A 20,896-nucleotide genomic window follows, 5' to 3' on the forward strand; every position below is an offset into this window, starting at 1 on the left:
TAAAGAAGCAATTGGAAGAATTGCTTGACAAGGGGTTCATACGGCGAAGTAGCTCCCCTTGGGGTGCACCAGTCCTCTTTGTGAAAAAGAAGGATGGTAGCATGCGTCTGTGCATCGACAATCGAGGGTTGAACAGGGTAACTGTGAAGAACAAGTATCCGTTGCCCAGGATAGACGAGCTGTCGGATCAACTGAAAGGAGCTAAGTGGTTTTCTAAAATCGATTTGGCCTCGGGATATCATCAGATTCCTATAGAGCCAAACGACATTAGGAACACAGCATTTAGGACTAGGTACGGCCATTACGAATTCGTAGTGATGCCGTTCGGTCTGACCAATGCACCTACTGCATTCATGAAAATGATGAACAGCGTGTTCCGACACTTCTTGGATGAATCAGTGATCATCTTCATTGATGATATCCTGATTTACTCCATGGACAAGGAATCTCATCGGAAACATTTGAGAGCCGTGCTGGAACGATTACGAGAGCACAAACTCTTTGCTAAACTCAGCAAGTGCAGTTTTTGGCAAAAGAGTATTAGGTTCCTCGGCCATATTGTCTCTGACCAGGGCGTCTCAGTGGATCCAGAGAAGATCAGGGCAATCAAATATTGGCCGCGACCACGCAGTGCCACGGAAGTTATAAGCTTCCTCGGGCTGGCAGGTTACTATAAAAAGTTTGTGAAGGGATTCGCAAGCTTGGCTCAGCCGATGACACGGTTGACTGGGAAGGACATTAAGTTCACATGGTCTAACGAGTTTACGAGATGTTTCTCCGCACTTAAGAATATGCTAACTAGCGCACCCGTCCTGGTTCTCCCGGAGGTAGACCAACCTTATATGGTCTACACGGATGCGTCCATCACTGGACTCGGTTGTGTGTTGACCCAACATGGGAAGGTCATTGCTTACGCGTCAAGGCAGCTGAAGAAACATGAGGGAAACTACCCCACCCATGACCTGGAAATGGCTGCGGTAATGTTCGCCTTAAAGATTTTGCGATCATATTTATATGGGGCCAAATTCCAGATACTTACGGACCATAAAAGTCTGAAGTATATATTCACCCAGCCTGAGTAGACCTTAAGGCAGAGGAGGTGGATGGAGTTCGTGGCCAACTACGACCTAGACATCACTTACTATCCGGGCAAGGCCAACCTTGTGTCTGACGCCTTGAGCCGGAAACGAGAAGATGTTGCGGCCGGTAGCGGAACGGACGAGCAGGATGAGGCGGGACGTTTCGTCCGTTTAAATGCTTTGAACGGGATGGATGGACCACGGGGTTTAGAGGCGGTGAATAGAGCCGACCTGCTTCCCCGGATCCGAGCGGCCCAAGATCAGGACTAGAACCTGAAGACGGTTGCTCGGAACGACCTGACTGAGTATCAAATCCCCAAGGACGGTACGATCTTAGTTCATAGTCGGATCAGCGTACCCAATCATAGGAGTTTGAAGGACGAGATCCTTAGAGAAGCTCATAAGTCTAGATTCTCGATCCATCCTGGAGTGACCAAGATGTATCATAATCTCAGACAGTACTATCATTGGATATGAATGAAGGTTGATGTGGCCGAATGGGTGGCTAAATGTCCTACTTGCCAGCTCGTCAAGGCCGAACAACAAGTTCCGAGTGGACTGCTTCAGAGTCTAACTATTCCGGAATGGAAGTGGGATCACATCACGATGGACTTCGTGACAGGTTTTCCCACGACCAGGAATAGGAATGATGCTATCTGGGTAATAGTGGATCGACTGACCAAGTCTGCCCACTTCCTGGCCATCAAAAAGTCTGATGGAGTCGACCGGATTGTGAGTAAGGACATTGACGAGATTGTGAGGCTACACGTAGTACCCTCAAGTATAGTTTCGGATAGAGATTCGAGGTTCACATCTCACTTCTGGCAAGCTTTTCAAAAAGCTTTAGGAACAGGAGTGAACCTGAGTACGGCTTATCATCCCCAAACAGATGGGCAGTCGGAAAGAACTATACGGACACTGGAGGACATGCTTCGAGCATGTGTTCACGATTGGGGTGATTCCTGGGAACGGCATTTGCCGTTAGTGGAGTTCGCCTACAATAACAGCTTCCACTCAAGTATAGGCATGTCGCCATATGAAGCTTTGTATGCACGACCATGCAGGACACCGTTATGCTGGACCCAAGTAGGGGAACGCAGCATGATAGGCCCCGAGATCGTGGAGGAAACCACGGAGAAGACCAAGTCCGTGCGGGACAAGATGAGGGCCGCAGAGGACAGACAAAAGCACTACGCTGACAAACGAAGGAAAGAACTGGAGTTTGCAGTGGGTGATATGGTCTATCTCAAAATGATTACCTTTAAAGGTAGAGTGCAAATTTTTGGTAGAAGGAAATTGGATCCAAGATACCTAGGACCGTTCAGAGTCATAGAACGAGTGGGCAGTGTTGCATACAGGTTGGACTTACCATCTGAGATGGAAGCCTTTCATAATGTATTCCATATCTCTCAACTCTGGAAGTGCTTGACGGATCAGGACTTCTTAATACCAGAAATACCATCTGATCTGGGTACGAACCTAACTTTGGAAACAAGGCCGGTCCGGATCGTAGATAGGATGGAAAAAGCAATGAGAAAGAAAACAATCCAGATGGTCAAGGTCATTTGGGATTGTAATGGTCGAGAAGAGACCACTTGGGAGACGGAGGCCAGGATGAAGGCCGAGTTTCCACAATGGTTCAACCAGTTTGTGTTGGATGAAACACATGACTCGGATTCGAGGACGAATCCATTGCTAGTGGGGGAGACTTGTAACATCCCGGATCTTGAATAGGATCATTGGGACGGCCATGGTTTGAGGGAACGTACTAGCCAGTTTTAAGACATCAAGGCAAGCGTTCTATGGCCGGATAAGAAGGTTAAGGACGTAAGGAAACTTAGACTCAACCTTACACAAGTCGAGAGTCAGCTAGACCGAGCAAGACGGTAGCTGGACGAATGGAGCGGGTAGCTCGACCAGCTCAACGGAGCTAGGTTAAGCTCACTGCAGCTCGGACACTACAAGGTCACCTCCACTATCTGGACTACTAGCTCACTCAGCAGAGGCAGCTGGGGATCAGCTCATCTCAGCTGGACGGTCCGTTCAAGTTTCGGTCCGATGGTCCGGGTCCGGGCCGAAGGCAGGCCATGGGAGGTCCGGCCATGAGGTCATGGACTGTTGGGGCTTGGGACAAGGCCGTGGGCTTAGCCCAGAAGAGTTGGGTAAGGCTTTGGGCCTTTGGCCGACCCAAACCCATGCGGTATTGGCGAAGGGGCGCATGCGGCCGAGAGGGTGTAACCCTTGGCCGATTGTGCCCATCTGCTGGCCAGTCATGCCTGTTCGTGGGGCAAGACTTACCCCCTAATTTTCTATAAATATGGGGTCCTCTCTGTCGATTTCATTCATCCAATCCAGAGTAAAATACTCAGAGAAATCATAGAGAGAGATAAAGAAAGAGAGAGAGAGTTTCCGGCCAAAGCAAGGCCGATTGTGTGGTGGTTAGGTTTCCGGCGATCTGATCGTTTGTGAAGCAACCTCCGATCAAGTATGGGAGACCGAGAGCAGGAGAAGAGCATGGAGAACCCTGACACGGTTCAGAAGGTTCGTGTTGGGCTATGGCTCCATAATACCGAACGGACGGTCCTTGTGATCGCACCGCGGCTCTGGACGGTTAATTAGACCCGGCCGCTTCTCCTCTCCTTGTTTCTATCCGGTCCTTTCTCTTCTATCTGATTATGCACGAAGGGTTGTGTTTGTTCAGTCCAAGGGACACGTTCCTAGACTTGGCCGGACATAACCAAACCGCTAACCTAGACGCTGGTCGGTTAAGACGGTCGGTTCGAATCGCACCATAGGCTGGACGGTTGGGCAAAACGGTTAGGCATGTCCCAAGAGGCACGAGATGTAGAAACCCGTTAAAAAAAAAAGAAGAAAAAAAGAAGAAAAGAGTGGTCGAGTATCTTTGTGGTGGTCGAGTCGCGGGCGATAAGGATCGATCGAGAAGTTTTAAAGTACGGAGTGGGTGAAGAAGTGATCATGAGTTAACTATGAGTCGAATAAGCTGCTCTACCATTGTTAGAAGTGTCTTAGATTGATCAGACGGCAGTTTTGGAAGAATCACATTTTTGAAGCACGACGGTTTAGAAGCTCGACGTTTTTGAAGATTGATGTTTCTTCATCGCGAAGTTTTCTTGGAATATCTTCATATCAGTAAAATATTATTCTGAAGACATTATAAGTCGGAAGCAGGACGGGAATTAAGCAGGACGGGAAGCAAGCACGACGAGATTGAAGCACGACGGGAAAACCCGAAGTTGGGCGAAAACCCTAATTTCGGTATTACGAAATTCTTCGAGGAGGCCGGAGGCTCAGGAAATATTTTTCATCAAGGTCAGAAATATTTTGGAGTCTCTGAAGAATAATTAGCTCATCAGAACGAGAGCGGAAAAATGTTCGGGATTGTTCGCGGGATGAAAATATGCCGGAAGGGTCAAAAATCGCGTAAACCGACCAAGAAGCTCGAGGTGTCTCTATGCATTTGACCAGGACGTTCTGTCTATCACATCAGCAGCTGAGTGTCAACACAAGGAGGAGGTGTAGACGTGTATGGAAGCTGCACATTCAGCTTGACATGTAGAAGCACGAGGTGGATCGGCCAAGCACGAGATCTCGCAACGCATGCAACCGAAGCATGCTGATCGACATGTGTTAGGATGTGTGGCGCCTTGCATGAGCTTCAGTCATGCAGCCTGACATCTGGGAGGAGTGGTGGCGTCCTGCATGTGTCCTGGACATGCAGCCAGCCATGTGGAGCACGAGGTGTCGCCGTGCATGCGTCCGGAGCCATGCGGAGCGACACACGGGCTGCCACCAACCTGAAGCTGATTGGCTGGTGTCTCCAATAAATACCCCACGACCCAGCTCATTTCTTCACATCCAGACCATTCAAAAGCAAGTTAAAAAAGTGGGTTAGAGAGAGAGAAAGAAGTAGAAAGAGAAAGTAAGAGGTTCTGAGCTATTTCGAGAGTTTTAGAGAGTTTTCGAGATCAGTTTCTCTACTGATTTCAAGTCAGCGCCTAGGGAAGGTTCTGGCCAACTAAAGATCAACCAATTGAAGATCAATTCAGATGGGAAGCAAGTCAACGTGGTTAGAGAGAGAGAGAAAGAGAGTGTAGCTGAGTTCCGAAGATCGATACTTCACCAAGAAGCGAAGTTCTGTCCAATCGAAGAATTTCTGCAATTGTTATGCGGAAGCTCTGCCCAAATCAATCTGTCCACTCTACTCATATTCTATGATGATCAAGTGGAGGTTCCGTCCGGAGTTAGTTCGGTTCTACGGGTTCAGATCAGTCGAAGTTCTGCTCGATACTCCGCCGGGAAGTCCGAAGAACTGTCCAGAAGCTAGAGGAGGTTCTGTCCGAGTCCAGATCAGTCCGTCCAGACCTTTTAGTGTCTTCATGATCAAGCCGAGGGTCTGTCCAAGTCGAGGTCAGTTCAGTCCAGTCCAGTCAAGGCGTCCATTGGGTTTTGGCCAACTCCTCTCCGATCAACCAGCAGCTTCTCGCCTAGAACACTGTGAGTTGGTTTGTTTGAATTCCACTTGGAATTTAGGGTAGATCGTGTCGCATATAGATTAGAATGATCACGCTATTGAATGGTAGAGTCCTTAGGGTTATTTTATTTATGGAACCGGACTCAGTTTAGCACGGGCTAAGCTGAGATGAAAGGAATTAAGACTGAGTTAATAACCTGATTAGGACTAAGAATAGGATGCATCATGTTTTCTATTCTTGCGTGTTGATATGGTTGAGTGCAGGTTCCCGTTATCTTTAAGGATAGTTTCTCAGCGGGAGGCTGGACTATCTGGGTAACGGTTTGATTGAGTTGTTTAGTATTGATATTATTGTTTAGTTATTAGTACTCAGGGTCTTAGGCCATATAGGCCGGACTACTGGTACTATTGGTTTGTGTTGTAGAGTCGAGTGTCTGGTTAGTGTCTAGAACTTTATCTTTAGGTTAGGTTCTAGATTGAGTTTGTGTTGTGTGAGTGTGCCGACAGTATGTGCGTAACCCGCCCATACTAGGCTTGTTTGGGGTTGATTAGTGTTTCCTCGCCCTCGTATTCAGCGGGTTTAAGGAAACCCCTTATTCGCTGGATCGGGAAGACTCAGAGAGACGGGATCATGGCCTATGGCTGAGTGATTACACGACGGTGTAATGTGGCAGTGACCCGAAGGACTGTGGGCTGTCGCGCGGTGACCTGAAGGACTGTGGGCCGCGGTCGGTTGAAAGTTCCTTCTTCTGGCCTTTGTGGTAGGAAGATAGGATATTGCCGATAGAGAGGATGAACACTAAGTCACCATTTCCCGGGGTAGTGTGTTGTGTTGTGTTAGAGTGTCGTAGAGGGTTATGGAACCCTCGAGTCAGTGTAGCACCGATATACGGTGTTACTAGTTAGATCGAGTCGTGATACTCATAGTTATTATTGTTTTTGTGGTTGATTGATTTGCTTGCAGGTTATGACATTAAGTCCTAAGTCTGGTTTAGGTACCGGATTAGGCATGATGTGTATTTTGTTAGTGTAGGCCTGACGTTGGCCTATATGTGTTTGAGTGATTGCTTGTGAAGGGTGGTGGATATTAAAGCTATGCGGTATCATTGGTTGGCCGATCATGTTCTTGTTTGATTGTTGGTCGATCGGCCAATGGTATTTGTATAGTCTAAGTGTCTAACACTACATGAGTATTGAACTCAGGCGTATATACGGTTAACTAAGGATTGTTTGTTGACTTGTTTTAATGCAGGTTCCCGTTACTTGAAGCTAGATCATGGCAGGAGGCCAAGTCTAACTTAGTAACGGTTTGCTTAGCCTTAGCTTTTATTGCATGCTAGGGCTAGATTGATTGTTATTTTGGGTTGTCTGGGTAGAGTCTAGGTTGCGGGTAGAGGCCGCCAGCTCACTGAGTAATACTAGATTACTCATCCAACTCCGTTGTCCTTTTTGCAGGTCGCTTTAGGTAAGGATGATCGGATAGCTTGGTGCTGGACGTTAGGACCGCCGGTGTAGATTTTCATGCCTTTTGTAAACGGTATTGTGGATTTGTGTTTAGTTGACTCGATTTGGCATTAGGCCGGGACCGGTCTCGAATTATATCAATGTATGGATATTTCTCGAATCAATAAAGTAATTGTTTTATATGCGCTTCATGAGTACTCTGATATTTGACTAGTCCGGTCTAACACAACGTTAGGTCGTAGTACGGGTTGAAAAGCCTTAGGCCTCGATCTAACGGAAAACGCTAACTCTAGGTACGGGTTGCAAAGCCTTGTGCCTTGACGCAGCGGGACGAGTGAGTGGATGAACTGGTCTAGGTCATGGAGTAAATCTTGTGACTCTGACCGGATCGTCCCTAACCCGTCACGTAGCGCTTCCGGACCATGGTGTTGGGTTGGACGGTCAGTCATGTTCTTGTTTGATTGTTGGCTGGCCGGTTGGCTCATTCATCTCTAACCCTGGGTGTTGGACGGTCGATCGGTCATGTTCTTGTTTGATTGTTGGCCGGTTGATCGACCATGTGTCTAGGACGGTTCGGGGGTGTTACACGAGAGGCCAAAGGTCATGAGTACCAACGGTTGTGAGTTCCCAAAGGGTGTAAGTAACCAAGGGTTACGAACGCCAAGTGGTACGAGTACCAAGGGTTACGAGGACCAAGAGGTACCAAAGACCGAAGGGGTGCGCGTACCAAGTGGTGCCTGTGTAGGCAGGTCGTGTCCTTTCCTTAGGGATCAGACCATGTCTTGTCTGTTGGGGCAAGTACACGGTCCGTCTAAGCCAGGGTAAGAGTCGCAAGGTCCGATCGGCCATTGGCCTAACCGGATTGGGCATGAGGCTTGCTCGGCCGTTGGATCCTGGCCCAAGGCCGGATCAGGTAAGGAAGTCCGTTGGGCCATTGAGCCGGACTTCATCTAGGCCGGTCGCACCTAGATTCTATCCGGATGGACGGATTGTTCTTTGGGACGATCCGGACTATTCGTGTCTTCTGTTTATCTATTCTGGACTGTCTATCTAGTTCTAAGTCAAGGGGTGGTTGGTTGTATGACTTAGGATTCGGTAGGCAGGTTCATATCTTTTTATAAATATACTGTCGGAGGTTTATCAATGTTCTAGGAACCAAGCCAAGCATTGTAGGATCGACCAGTCCTATTCTCGGTTATGATTAATGCTTTTCTGGTTGTGGTTTCCGGAACTAAGGATGGTTCTGGTCAAGCCAAGGAGCCTTGAAGGCTCGGTCAGTGAGAGGCTGTGTAACGTGTGGGTAGATGATGCTAGGGACGAACTAGTGATTGTCTATGAAACTGTTAAGAAGTTGTGTATTGGATCTCATGTTTCTAAGTAATACATTTGTTTATACATTATATTCCGCTGTGCTATCTGTTCCATTATTTTAGAACCTCCGATTCAAACATGACTTAGTAAATGAAAGACTTAAAAAGAATGAAACGAGCAAAGAAATTGATTAAGTAGCAAACGGGTCTAGTCTTGTCGAGAGGCCAGATTCGGGCGTTACAGTCCGTGGCTGTCCATCAGTACACATATCAGCACGTTGGTCCTTGGACTCAGCACGCTGACCCTTCCCGTGGACTTTTTGGGTGATTTTGGCCGTGGGTGTCCGCCAGCACACACAGGACGTCCCTGGCTGTCCGTGTGTGTCCATCAGTACACATATCAGCACGTTGGTCCTTGGACTCAGCAAGCTGGCCCTTCCTCTAAGACCCGATCCTGGCTCCTAAGCCCAACTTGGACCCGCGGCCTTACTTAACTCCTAGTGTAAGTTTTGTCCAGTTTTAAAGTTCAATAATTCTTAAGTCCTGTTCAGTCAGATGAGGTTCAAGCAACTTATTCCTAAGACAAAACAGATAAGAAGAAATTGTATCTTTATAAATAACAAACATGTGATTCAATACATAGGTTCAGTTGCACAATAGGCTAATCATAAGTTCATACTAATAGTACTATCCCAAATCCCACACATCCTTCCACGGCTAAGGTCTTCATGGTGCCTTGGCCTTGCCACGGTCCTGGTCTGATCCTGAAACCATCACACAACCCAAAACATATGTGTAAGTACAATCCGATATCCTAAACAATCATATCTAGCATTGCATGGTTCGGTTCACTTATTCTATGTTCCCTAACTAACCATTCAACCCACAAGGCACACGGACATACCCAGAACATCACATAGATTTCCCAGAACACCCATTTAACACACGGTTAGACCAATCAAGAGAGATCTCACCCATTGTCTCAATCAATCTGAACCTGCCATATCTTAATCCCAAAGCTGACCTACGCAAATAAATTCCCAAAAATTAATCTGACTTCTTGATAATTCATGATAAATCCTAACTAAGAGAATGGTCGAGTCAGAACCACCAGAACCGGTCCCGGCCTCCTAGATTTCGACCATAACCAGCCAAACAGGCCAAACTGACCACCTTTAAATTCATCTGATAAATTAGTTGGAACCCATGATAATTCATGATAAATCCCCACTAAGAGGAATCCACAATCAGATCTTACAGAACCGGCCTCGATCATATAGATCTCGACCTTGATCAGCCAAACCGGGCAACATCCAAGGACTAGGTTCCTGGACCGGTCAAGACCTTAATCTCATCCCTCTGACTTTGAATCATCAGCCCCATACAGAATAGAGATGAAAGAGAGATGGAATAGAAGGATAATGAGAAGAGATAGGTCTGGCTTCACCATTCCGGCCACAACCCACACGGAATTCCACCGTGGCCATCGCAGGAAGGTTTAGTCCATCCTACTCACCTTGGGCGTGCATTCCGGATTGCTCAAGCCCCTCTCCATGCCTCTGTTACTCATCATCAGCCAATCTCAACTTCCTCAGACCAACTCTCGGATTGAATCAGTCACCAACACACTCGGCCAAGGCTTTGGCCGATCACTTCTTCTTCTTTCTCTCTTTCTTTCTCTCACGATTTGGGCAGAGATTTTCCTCAGGAAAATTGTGGCAAATCTCGGTTCCTAGGGTCTGTATATATAGGAAGAGACAGGCCAATAACTGCCTGGCCGAACAGGCACCACCTGATGCCCGAATGGGTACCATTTGTGCCATTCTCACCTTTTCGGCATAACTGCCCCTTTTCCCTGTTGGGCTGTTCGAACCTGAGCCCACCATACTTGCCCATCCTTCCTGGATCCTTTGTCCAATCCTCAAACCCATCGGACTCTCCTTGGCCACTCAAGCCTCCCTCACGGCCTGGTATGACCCATGACCCGGCCACATGGCCAAGACTACAACACTTCACCGAGCTGAGGTTAGCTGATTGCTAGCTGCTCAAGCTGGGTGAGCTAGTAGTCTAGCTACTGGAGCTGACCTAAACTAGTGTGAGCTGAACTAAGCTTTCGAGGACTTGATCCAGCTGGTAGAGCTACTTCCCAGCTTGGCCGAGCTGCCTTAGAACTCGTCCAGCTCTGTTCCCCTTGTCTTATCAGGTTCTGGTTAAGTCTCAGCCTACTGATGCACTTAACCATCCTTGTACAGCCATGATACGCTTGTCTTTGGGTCGTGTGACCTGACTGGGGCATCTCCTCGCACCATGGCTGTGCCCGAAGGCACTAACTAGAATCAGGGACATGACAAGTCTCCCCGACTTGAGATGGATTCGTCCTCGAATCCGACCCTAGACCTTCCATGGAGAACTGATGATACCATTCCGGAAAATCAGCCTTCATTCTTGCCTCGGTCTCCCAAGTGACTTGCTCTTGTCCACTGCAACCCCAAATCACCTTGACCATCTCTATGGTCTTACGTCTCATTGCATTCTCCATTCTGTCTACAACCCGAACCGGCCTTGTTTCTAAGGTGAGGTTCGTGCCTAGATCGGATGGAATCTCTGGAATGATAATGTCCTAATCTGAAAAACATTTCCTTAACTGAGACACATGGAACACATTGTAAAATGCTTCCATTTCTGTTGGTAGGTTCAGCTTGTACGCCACCACTCCAACTCGTTCTATAATCCGGAAAGGACCCAAGTACCTCCGATCTAGCTTCCTTCGGCCAGACACCCTTTTCCGACCTCTGAAAGTGATCATTTTGAGATAAACCATGTCATTCACCTCAAACTCCATATGTTTCCTCCTTCTGTCTGCATAGGACTTGTGGCGATCTTGTGCTTCTTTCATCTTGTCCCTTATGAACTTAATCTTCTCTGTGGTCTCTTCCACTATCTCAGGTCCTATCATGCTGCGCTCCCCCACTTGGGTCGAGCATAACGGTGTCCTGCAAGGTCGTCCATACAAGGCTTCATAAGGCGACATCCCAATGCTCGTGTGGAAGCTGTTGTTGTAAGCAAACTCCACCAACGGCAAATGTTTTTCCCAGGAGTTACCCCAGTCCAAAACACATGCTCTCAACATATCCTCCAACGTCTGGATGGTTCTTTCTGACTGACCATGTGATAACCCGCCCTTTGGAATAAAATGGTCGAGAGAGCAAAAGTCAGAATCCAGAGCCGAGCTTTTGGGAATCAAAGCAATTGAAGGAATGTTAAGTTTTGATCACTTAAGACTTAACATGGATCGAAGAAAATAGAAGATTGGTCGAGCATCAACTTTGTGGTTGAGTCGCGGGCAATACAGATCGATCGGAAATTTGAAGTACGAGAAGGTCGAAGAATGGATCGTGAGTGAAGCATGAGTTGAGATAAGCTTCTCTACCATTGTTAGAAATGTCTTAGATTGATCAGACGGCAGTTTTGGAAGAATCACATTTTTGAAGCACGACGGTTTAGAAGCTCGACGTTTTTGAAGATTGACATTTCTTCATCGCGAAGTTTTCTCGGAATATCTTCGTATCAGTAAAATATTATTCTGAAGACATTATAAGTCGGAAGCAGGACGGGAATTAAGCAGGACGGGAAGCAAGCATGATGGGATTGAAGCACGACAGGAAAACCCGAAGTTGGGCGAAAACCCTAATTTTGGTATTATCGATTTTTTGAGAAGCCGGAGGCTCGGGAAATATTTTCCATCAAGGTCAGGATTCACTTGGAGTTTATTAAAAATAATTCATCTCATCAGAACGGGCATAGAAAAATATTCGGGATTGATCGCGGGACGAAAATTCACCGGAAGGGTCGAAATCAGTCGAATGGACCGAGAAGCTCGAGCTGGCCTTATCTATGAGATAAGGACGTGATGTAACCTGCCTGGCATGGTATGTGGCAAGGGAAGCAGGAGGTGTTGAAGCCCAGGAGAGCACAGCATACTGATTGACACCCAGAAGCACGAGGTGCCGCGAAACCTGCGATCGGAGCATGCTGAGCGACATGTGTGCGCTGAGTGTCAATCTGGATGAGGTCAGGCCGTGTATCAGACATCTGGAGGGCATGGTGTCACTCTGCATGATGTCCTGGTCATGCCATCAGACATGTGGAGCATGAGGTGCCGCGACGAATGCGTCTGGAGCCATGCGAAGCGACACACGGGCTGCCACACGGCTTGTTTCTGATTGGTTGCTTCATCCTATATAAACCCCACGACCCCAGCTCATTTAAAAACATCCAGCACACCTGAAACTCAGAGAAAAACGTGAGAGAGAAAGCTAGAGAAAGAAAGTTCGAGTTTCGATCGTTTTCGAGTCTTTTCGGCAGTTTTCGAGAACAGTTATTCTACTGATTTCAAGTCAGCGCCTAGGGAAGGTTCTGGCCAACTGAATATCAACCAATTGAATATCAATTCAGATGGGAAGCAAGTCAACGTGGTTAGAGAGAGAGAGAAAGAGAGTGTAGCTGAGATCCGAAGATCGATACTTCACCAAGAAGCGAAGTTCTGTCCAATCGAAGAATTTCTGCAATTGTTATGTGGAAGCTCTGCCCAAGTCAATCTGTCCACTCTACTCATATTCTTTGATGATCAAGTGGAGGTGCTGTCCAAGATCAGTTCAGTTACATGGTTTCAGTTCAGTTGAGATTATGGTTCGATACTCTGTTCAGATTTCGGAAGAATTGTTCAGAAGCTAAGGAAGGTGCTGTTCGAGTTGAGTTCAGTCCAGACCAGTATCAGGGGAGGTTCTGTACAAGTCAAGATCAGTCCAGTCCAGTCCAGTCAAGGCGTCCCTTGGGTTTTGGCCAAGTTCTCTCCGATCAACCAGCAGCTTCTCGCCTAGAACACTGTGAGTTGGTTTGTTTGAATTCCACTTGGAATTTAGGGTAGATCGAGTCGCATATAGAGTAGAATGATCACGTTATTGAATGGTAGAGTCCTTAGGGTTATTTTATTTATGGAACCGGACTCAGTTTAGCAAGGGCTAAGCTGAGATGAATGGAATTAAGACTGAGTTAATAACCTGACTAGGACTAGGGCTAGGATGCATCATGTTTTCTATTCTTGCGTGTTGATATGGTTGAGTGCAGGTTCCCGTTATCTTTAAGGATAGTTTCATAGCAGGAGGCTGGACTATCTGGATAACGGTTTGATTTATTTGTTTAGTATTGATATTATTGTTTAGTTACTAGTACTAAGGGTCTTAGGCCATATAGGCCGGACTACTGGTACTATAGTTAGTCTTGTGGAGTCGAGTGTCTAGTTAGGATCTGGAACTTTATCTTTAGGTTAGGTTCTAGATTGAGTTTGTGTTGTAGCCGACAGTATGAGCGTAACCCGTCCATACTAGGCTTGTTTAGGGGTGATTAGTGTTTCCTCAGCCTCGTACCCAGCGGGTTTAAGGAAACCCCTTATTCGTTGGATCGGGAAGACTCAGAGAGACGGGATCATGGCCTAGGGCTGAGTTATTACACGACGGTGTAATGTGGCAGTGACCCAAAGGACTGTGGGCTGTCGCGCGGCGACCCGAAGGACTGTGGGCCGCGGTCGGTTGAAAGTTCCTTCTTCTGGCCTTTGTGGTAGGGAGATAGGATATTGCCGATAGAGAGGAGGAACACGAAGTCACCAGGGCCCAGGTTAGAGTGTTGTGTTAGAGTGTCGTAGAGGGTTATGGAACCCTTGAGTTAGTGTAGCACCGATATACGGTGTTACAATTTAGATCGAGTCGTAGATACTCATAGTCTTATTATTGTGATTGTGTTTGTGGTTGACTGATTTGCTTGCAGGTTCTGACATTAAGTCATAAGTCCGGTTTAGGTACCGGATTAGGCTTGGTGTGTATTTTGTTAGTGTAGGCCTGACGTTTGCCTGTATGTGTTTGAGTGATTGCTTGTGAAGGGTGGTGGATATTAAAGCTATGCGGTATCATTGGTTGGCCGATCATGTTCTTGTTTGATTGTTGGTCGATCGATTAATGATACTTGTATAGTCTAAGTGTCTAACACAACATGAGTATTGAACTCAGGCGTATATATGGTTAACTAGGGATTGTTTGTTGACTTGTTTTTATGCAGGTTCCCGTTACTTGAAGCTAGATCATGGCAGGAGGCCAAGTCTAACTTAGTAACGGTTTGCTTAGCCTTAGCTTTTATTGCATGCTAGGGCTATATTGATTGTTATTTTGGGTTGTCCGGGTTAGAGTCTAGGTTGCGGGTAGAGGCCGCCAGCTCACTGAGTAACATTAGGTTACTCATCCAACTCCGTTGTCCTTTTTGCAGGTCGCTTTAGATAAGGATGATCGGATAGCTTGGTGCTGGACGTTAGGACCGCCGGTGTATATTTTCATGCCTTTTGTAAACGGTATTGTGGATTTGTGTTTAGTTGACTCGATTTGGCATTAGGCCGGGACCGGTCTCGAATTATATCAATGTATGGATATTTCTCGAATCAATAAAGTAATGGTTTTATATGTGCTTCATGAGTACTTTGATATTTGACTAGTCCGGTCTAACACAACGTTAGGTCGTAGTACGGGTTGAAAAGCCTTAGGCCTCGATCTAACGGAACCGTTAACTCATGGTACAGGTTGCAAAGCCTTAAGCCTTGATTTAGCGGGACGTGTTAGTGGATGAACTAGTCTAGGTTGCGGAATAAATCTGTGACTCGGACCGGATCGTCCCTAGCTCGTCATGTAGTGCTTCCGAACCATGGTGTTGGGTTGGACGGTCAGTCATGTTCTTGTTTGATTGTTGGCTTGCCGGTTGGCTCATTCATCTCCAACCCTTGGTGTGGGTCGTCCGTCGGTCATGTTCTTGTTTGATTGTTGGCCGGTGGGTCGACCTATGCTTAGGACGGTTCGGGGGTGTTACAGACCATCTGTCCGCGGATGATAAGCTGTACTCATGTTCACCCTGGTTCCTAAGGCCTTTTGGGAAACCTTCCAGAAGTAAGAAGTGAACCGTGGGTCTCTGTCGGAAACAATATTGGCCGGCACTCCATGCAGGCGTACTATTTCATCCATGTAGATCTGCACCAAAGGCTCCACACCATCAGTCTTCTTGATTGGTATGAAATGAGCTGATTTGGTCAAACGATCCACCACTAACCAAACTGAATCCTTCCGGTTCCTGGTCGTGGGAAATCCAGACACGAAGTCCATGGTTATGTGATCCCACTTCCATTCTGGAATAGGTAACTTCTGAAGTATCCCACTAGGTACTTGATGCTCAGCCTTGACGAGTTGGCAAGTAAGACACTTGACCACCCACTCGGCCACATCAGTCTTCATGCGAACCCAATGGTAATACCTCTTGATGTCTTTATACATCTTCTTCAGTCCGGGATGCACGGAGAACTTAGACTTATGAGACTGACTCATAATCTCTTCCTTAAGTCCCCGCATGTTAGGGACGCTAATCCTTCCATGGACCAAGATTGTTCCATCTTGATTCGTCTGGTACTCCGTCTTCTCGTTCCGAGCAACCCCTTGAAGGTCCTCGTCCAAGACCTGAACTTGTCTAATCCTGGTCAGAAGATCGGCCTGGTTCACTGCTTCCAAACCCAAAGGTTCGTCCTCGCTGACCAAGGTATTTAGGTGCAACGACCTGACCATCCCTTCCAACATGTCCGCCTCTTTCTCAGCCGATACTTCAGCTCTTCTGCGGCTCAATGCATCGGCCACAAGGTTTGCTTTACCTGGATGGTATTCTATGTCAAGATCATAGTCGGGCACAAACTCCATCCATCTTCTTTGTCTCAAATTCAACTCAGGTTGAGTGAATATATACTTGAGGCTTTTGTGGTCGGTTAAAATCTGAACCTTGGCACCATACAAGTATGACTGCCATATCTTGAGGGCAAACACCACTGCGGCCATCTCCAGGTCGTGGGTTGGGTAGTTACCCTCGTTCTTCCTCAATTTCCTAGAGGCATAGGCAATGACCTTTCCGTGTTGGGTCAATACATATCCTAATCCGGTGATGGATGCGTCTGTGTATACCACATAAGGTTGGTCAACCTCTGGTAGCACTAGAACGGGTGCATTCGTCAACATATTCTTCAAGGCAGAGAAACAATTCTCACATCCTTCAGACCATACCAATCTCACATCTTTTCCAGTTAGTTGTGTCATCGGTTGGGCCAAGCTGGCAAACCCTTTGACATACTTCCTGTAGTAACCGGCCAGCCCTAGGAAACTCCTGACTTCCGTGACACTCTTAGGTCGTGGCTATTCCTGTATGGCCTTGATCTTCTCTGGATAAACCAAGACTCCTTGATCGGACACGATGTGTCCAAGGAACCCAACACTCCTTTGCCAAAAACTGCACTTGCTCAACTTGGCAAAGAGCTGTTGTTCCCTCAACCCTCCTAGCACAGCCCTTAAATGCCTTTCATGGTCTTCCTTGCTCTTGGAATTTACTAGTATGTCATCTATGAAGATGATTACAAATTCATCCAAGAAATCTCGGAAGATACCATTCATCATCTTCATAAAGGCTGCTGGTGCATTGGTTAGTCCGAATGGCATGACCACAAATTCGTAGTGACCGTACCTTGTTCGGAATGCTGTCTTTCTAACATCATTTGGTTCAATAGGGATCTGATGATACCCTGAAGCCAAATCAATCTTAGAGAACCACTTTGCACCCTTGAGCTGATCCAATAACTCATCTATCCGAGGCAATGGGTATTTGTTCTTCACGGTAACCCAGTTCAACCCTCGATAGTCAATGCACAACCTGAAGCTACCATCTTTCGTTTTGACAAAAAGAACCGGTGCTCCCCAAGGTGACACACTAGGTCTTATAAAACCCTTATCCAGCAACTCCTCCAGTTGCTTTTTAAGCTCGGCCATCTCGGCAGGAGCCATTCTGTAGGGACTTTTGGATAACGGGGCCGTCCCTGGTTCCAGTTCTATTATGAATGTGTCAAACCTATCAGGGGGAATGCCCTGTAGTGACCTAAACAAATCGTGGAACTCTCGGACCAGCGGTATTCCCTCCGGGTCACCACCCCCTACGACCTCCTTATTGGCGATTGTGGCTAGATAACCTTCACAACCCTTCCTCAGCATCTTTTCAACATGGATTGCTGACACCACCAAGCATCCAGAGATCGGATGTATACCTTGGAACCTGACCGGAGATCCACACCCACCCTCAAACTGCACTCGTCCCCGGTGACAGTCAAGAGTGGCCCGGTTCTTTCCAAGCTAGTCCATACCTAATATCACCTCGTGATTCTTTAGGTGGACTACCACAAGATCCACAGGCATGACCCTGTCTTGAATCACCACTGGGATGTCCTGAATCACTCCTAGTGACCTCATAACTTGCCCATCGGCCGCGTTCACTACCTCAGGACAATCCCCCGTTCCCAACTGGAACAACCCCTTTCCGAGCATCCCTGGGCTCACAAAGCTATGTGTAGCACCAGTATCAAAAAGTATGTGTGTTTACACACCACCAATATTTAGGGTCCCTACATATGACCCAATCTAAGTATCTAACCATTCTAAGTTCTGTACCATGCAATTATATTGAATTGAAAAGATGAAGATCAGACAATTACCAGTGATCGCTTGGAATGGCCTGGTCCTGTCCTCATCCTTGGACAACTCATAGATGTGCGGTGCTGAAGTCTGTCCGCGGTTCAGATCCAGCCTGCTAACCTCTCCTCGGCTCTTGCTTGGCCCGGATGACAGCTTAGGACAATCCTTTAGGAGATGTCCCTTCTTTCCACAGTAGTGGCATGTCCATGTATCACCACTAGCCCCTTGCTCCTGTCTAGGACAGTCACGAGCTGAGTGATCCATCTTGCCACATCGGAGACAGGCTCCCATTGCTCTCCAGCATTCACCACCATGATGTCTGCCGCACTTGGGACACTCAGGCCTACCACTTGAAGGTTTACCTTCCTCTGCCTGGTCCCTCTTCCTCTTGCGGTCATTGCTACCACCATTAGGAGCCATGTGACTTCGGGTTTTCAGCTTAGCCTCCTAGGCCAAGTTAGTCTCCAACATAGCCATCCTTTTAACCAGTTCAGACACAGTGTGAAAGGTGCGAACTGAGCAGTAGGTTCGGAGCTCAACCCTTACGCCTCTAATGAACCGACGAACCTGTACTGACTCGTCCTCTAACTCCTTACCCACATAACGCCAGAGACGGTTGAATTCCTCTTCATACTCCCTTACTGTCCTGAGTCCCTGAACCAGGTACAAGAACTTAGCCTCTAGACGATCCCACGCCTCAGCTGGGAAGTACTTGTGGTTGAACTCCACCTCAAAGTCGGAGAAGCGTTCAATGCTGCCACTGGTACGCTTTTCTAGAGCCAACCACCAGTTGTGAGCATCACCTTCCAAGAAGTGAACTGCAATGTCCTTCTTGTAGTCATCTGGGCATCGAGTTGAGCTGGAATTACGGACTAGCCTGCTCTTCCACTCGTCAGCCTCTAATGGGTCAACACTTCCAGCAAAGTGTTTAGTGCCCATCTTGGATATGTGCTCAAGCAGCTTCAGATAATCCATCCTCTTAGCTGTCCTAGCTGGGGGATCGATTTCAATCACTTCAGCCACTTCCTCCAACCGCTGCTGAGCTCCTCGACCAGCTGCCTGAGCTGCCGCAATCGGACCCGTCCGGTCATTCCCCAAAGGGATGGCTGTCCTTACAGGCGTGAATGCCTGGGTCAAGGCCAAGATCTGAGTCCCCATATCCTTCATGGCTTCTAGCACCTCCTGCATAGACGGTTCAGCAGTCTGATTCACTTGACCAGCTGTTCCGCCTACCTGATCGTCCTGGCGACCAGTCTGCGAGGACTCTCCTTGCTCCTCAAACCCCCTTTCTTGTTGTCGTCCAGCTCCATCAACTGGTTCCAGCTCTGGTTCCAGCTGACGTCCTGATCCGTCCACACGAACCTCAGTCGGATTCACCTGAACAACAGGAGGCCCGATCTCCACATTTGTCCCATCCGTTTGGATTGGCAACAACACGGTCGGGTTAGCCCCATCATCAACTCATATAAGGAAACACGCAATCCCTTAGGCTAACTTAGCAATCAACCAGACCTTACCATGAGACCCAGCCGGATGTGTGGCGGTTTCCCATAAGCCAATAACAATCCTAGAGCAAACTCCGCTCTGATACCAACTTGTAAGACCCGATCCTGGCTCCTAAGCCCAACTTGGACCCGCGACCTTACTTAACTCCAAGTGTAAGTTTTGTCAAGTTTTAAAGTTCAATAATTCTTAAGTCTTGTTCAGTCAGATGAGGTTCAAGCAACTTATTCCTAAGACTAAACAGATAAGAAGAAATTGTATCTTTATAAATAACAAACATGTGATTCAATACATAGGTTCAGTTGCACAATAGGATAATCATAAGTTCATACTAATAGTACTATCCCAAATCCCACACATCCTTCCACGGCTAAGGTCTTCATGGCGCCTTGGCCTTGCCACGGTCCTGGTCTGATCCTGAAACCATCACACAACCCAAAACATATGTGTAAGTACAATCCGATATCCTAAACAATCATATCTAGCATTGCATGGTTCGGTTCACTTATTCTATGTTCCCTAACTAACCATTCAACCCACAAGGCACACGGACATACCCAGAACATCACCTAGCTTTCCCAGCACCCAGTTAACACACGGCCAGACCAATCAAGAGAGACCTCACCCATTGTCTCAATCAATCTGAACCGGCCATATCTTAATCCCAAATCTGACCTCCTCAAATAAATTCCCAAAAATTAATCTTTCATGATAATTCAAGATAAATCCTAACTAAGAGAATGGTCGAGTCAGAACCACCAGAATCGGTCCCGGCCTCCTAGATTTCGGCCATAACCAGCCAAACCGGCCAAACTGACCACCTCTAAATTCATCTGATAAAATTAGTTCGAACCCATGATAATTCATGATAAATCCCCACTAAGAAGAATCCACAATCAGATCTTATAGAACCGGCCTCGATCATATAGATCTCGACCCTGATCAGCCAAACCGGCCAACATCCAAGGACTAGGTTCCTGGACAGGTCAAGGACTAGGTTCCTGGACCGGTCAAGGCCTTGATATCATCCCTCTGACTTCGAATCATCAGCCCCATACAGAATAGAGATGAAACAGAGATGGAATAGAAGGATAATGAAAAGAGATAGGTCTGGCTTCACCATTCCGGCCACAACCCACACGGAATTCCACCGCGGCCATGGCAGGAAGGTTTAGTCCATCCTACTCACCTTGGGCGTGCGTTCAGGAGTGCTCAAGCCCCTCTCCATGCCTCTGTTACTCATCATCAGCCAATCTCAACTTCCTCAGACCAACCCTCGGATTGAATCAGTCACCAATACACTCGGCCAAGGCTTTGGCCGATCACTTCTTCTTCTTTCTCTCTTTCTTTCTCTCACGATTTGGGCAGAGCTTTTCCTTAGGAAAATTGTGGCAAATATCGGTCCCTAGGGTCTGTATATATAGGAAGAGACAGGCCAATAACTGCCTGGCCGAACAGGCA

General features: G+C 47.3%; 1 protein-coding gene across 1 annotated transcript; it reads right to left on the reverse strand.

The window, feature by feature from the left end:
• Positions 1 to 17,593: 17,593 nt before the first annotated feature.
• On the reverse strand, positions 17,594 to 18,352 carry LOC117130005 (DNA-binding protein HEXBP-like). The gene is made up of 2 exons (XM_033283178.1): positions 17,953 to 18,352; positions 17,594 to 17,787 (listed from the first exon to the last, which is right to left on the reverse strand). The coding sequence occupies exons 1-2, from the start codon at positions 18,350 to 18,352 to the stop codon at positions 17,594 to 17,596; spliced, it is 594 nt and encodes a 197-aa protein (XP_033139069.1).
• Positions 18,353 to 20,896: the final 2,544 nt, after the last annotated feature.

The sequence above is a fragment of the Brassica rapa genome, unplaced genomic scaffold (assembly GCF_000309985.2).
Source record: "Brassica rapa cultivar Chiifu-401-42 unplaced genomic scaffold, CAAS_Brap_v3.01 Scaffold0299, whole genome shotgun sequence".
NCBI lineage: Eukaryota > Viridiplantae > Streptophyta > Magnoliopsida > Brassicales > Brassicaceae > Brassica > Brassica rapa.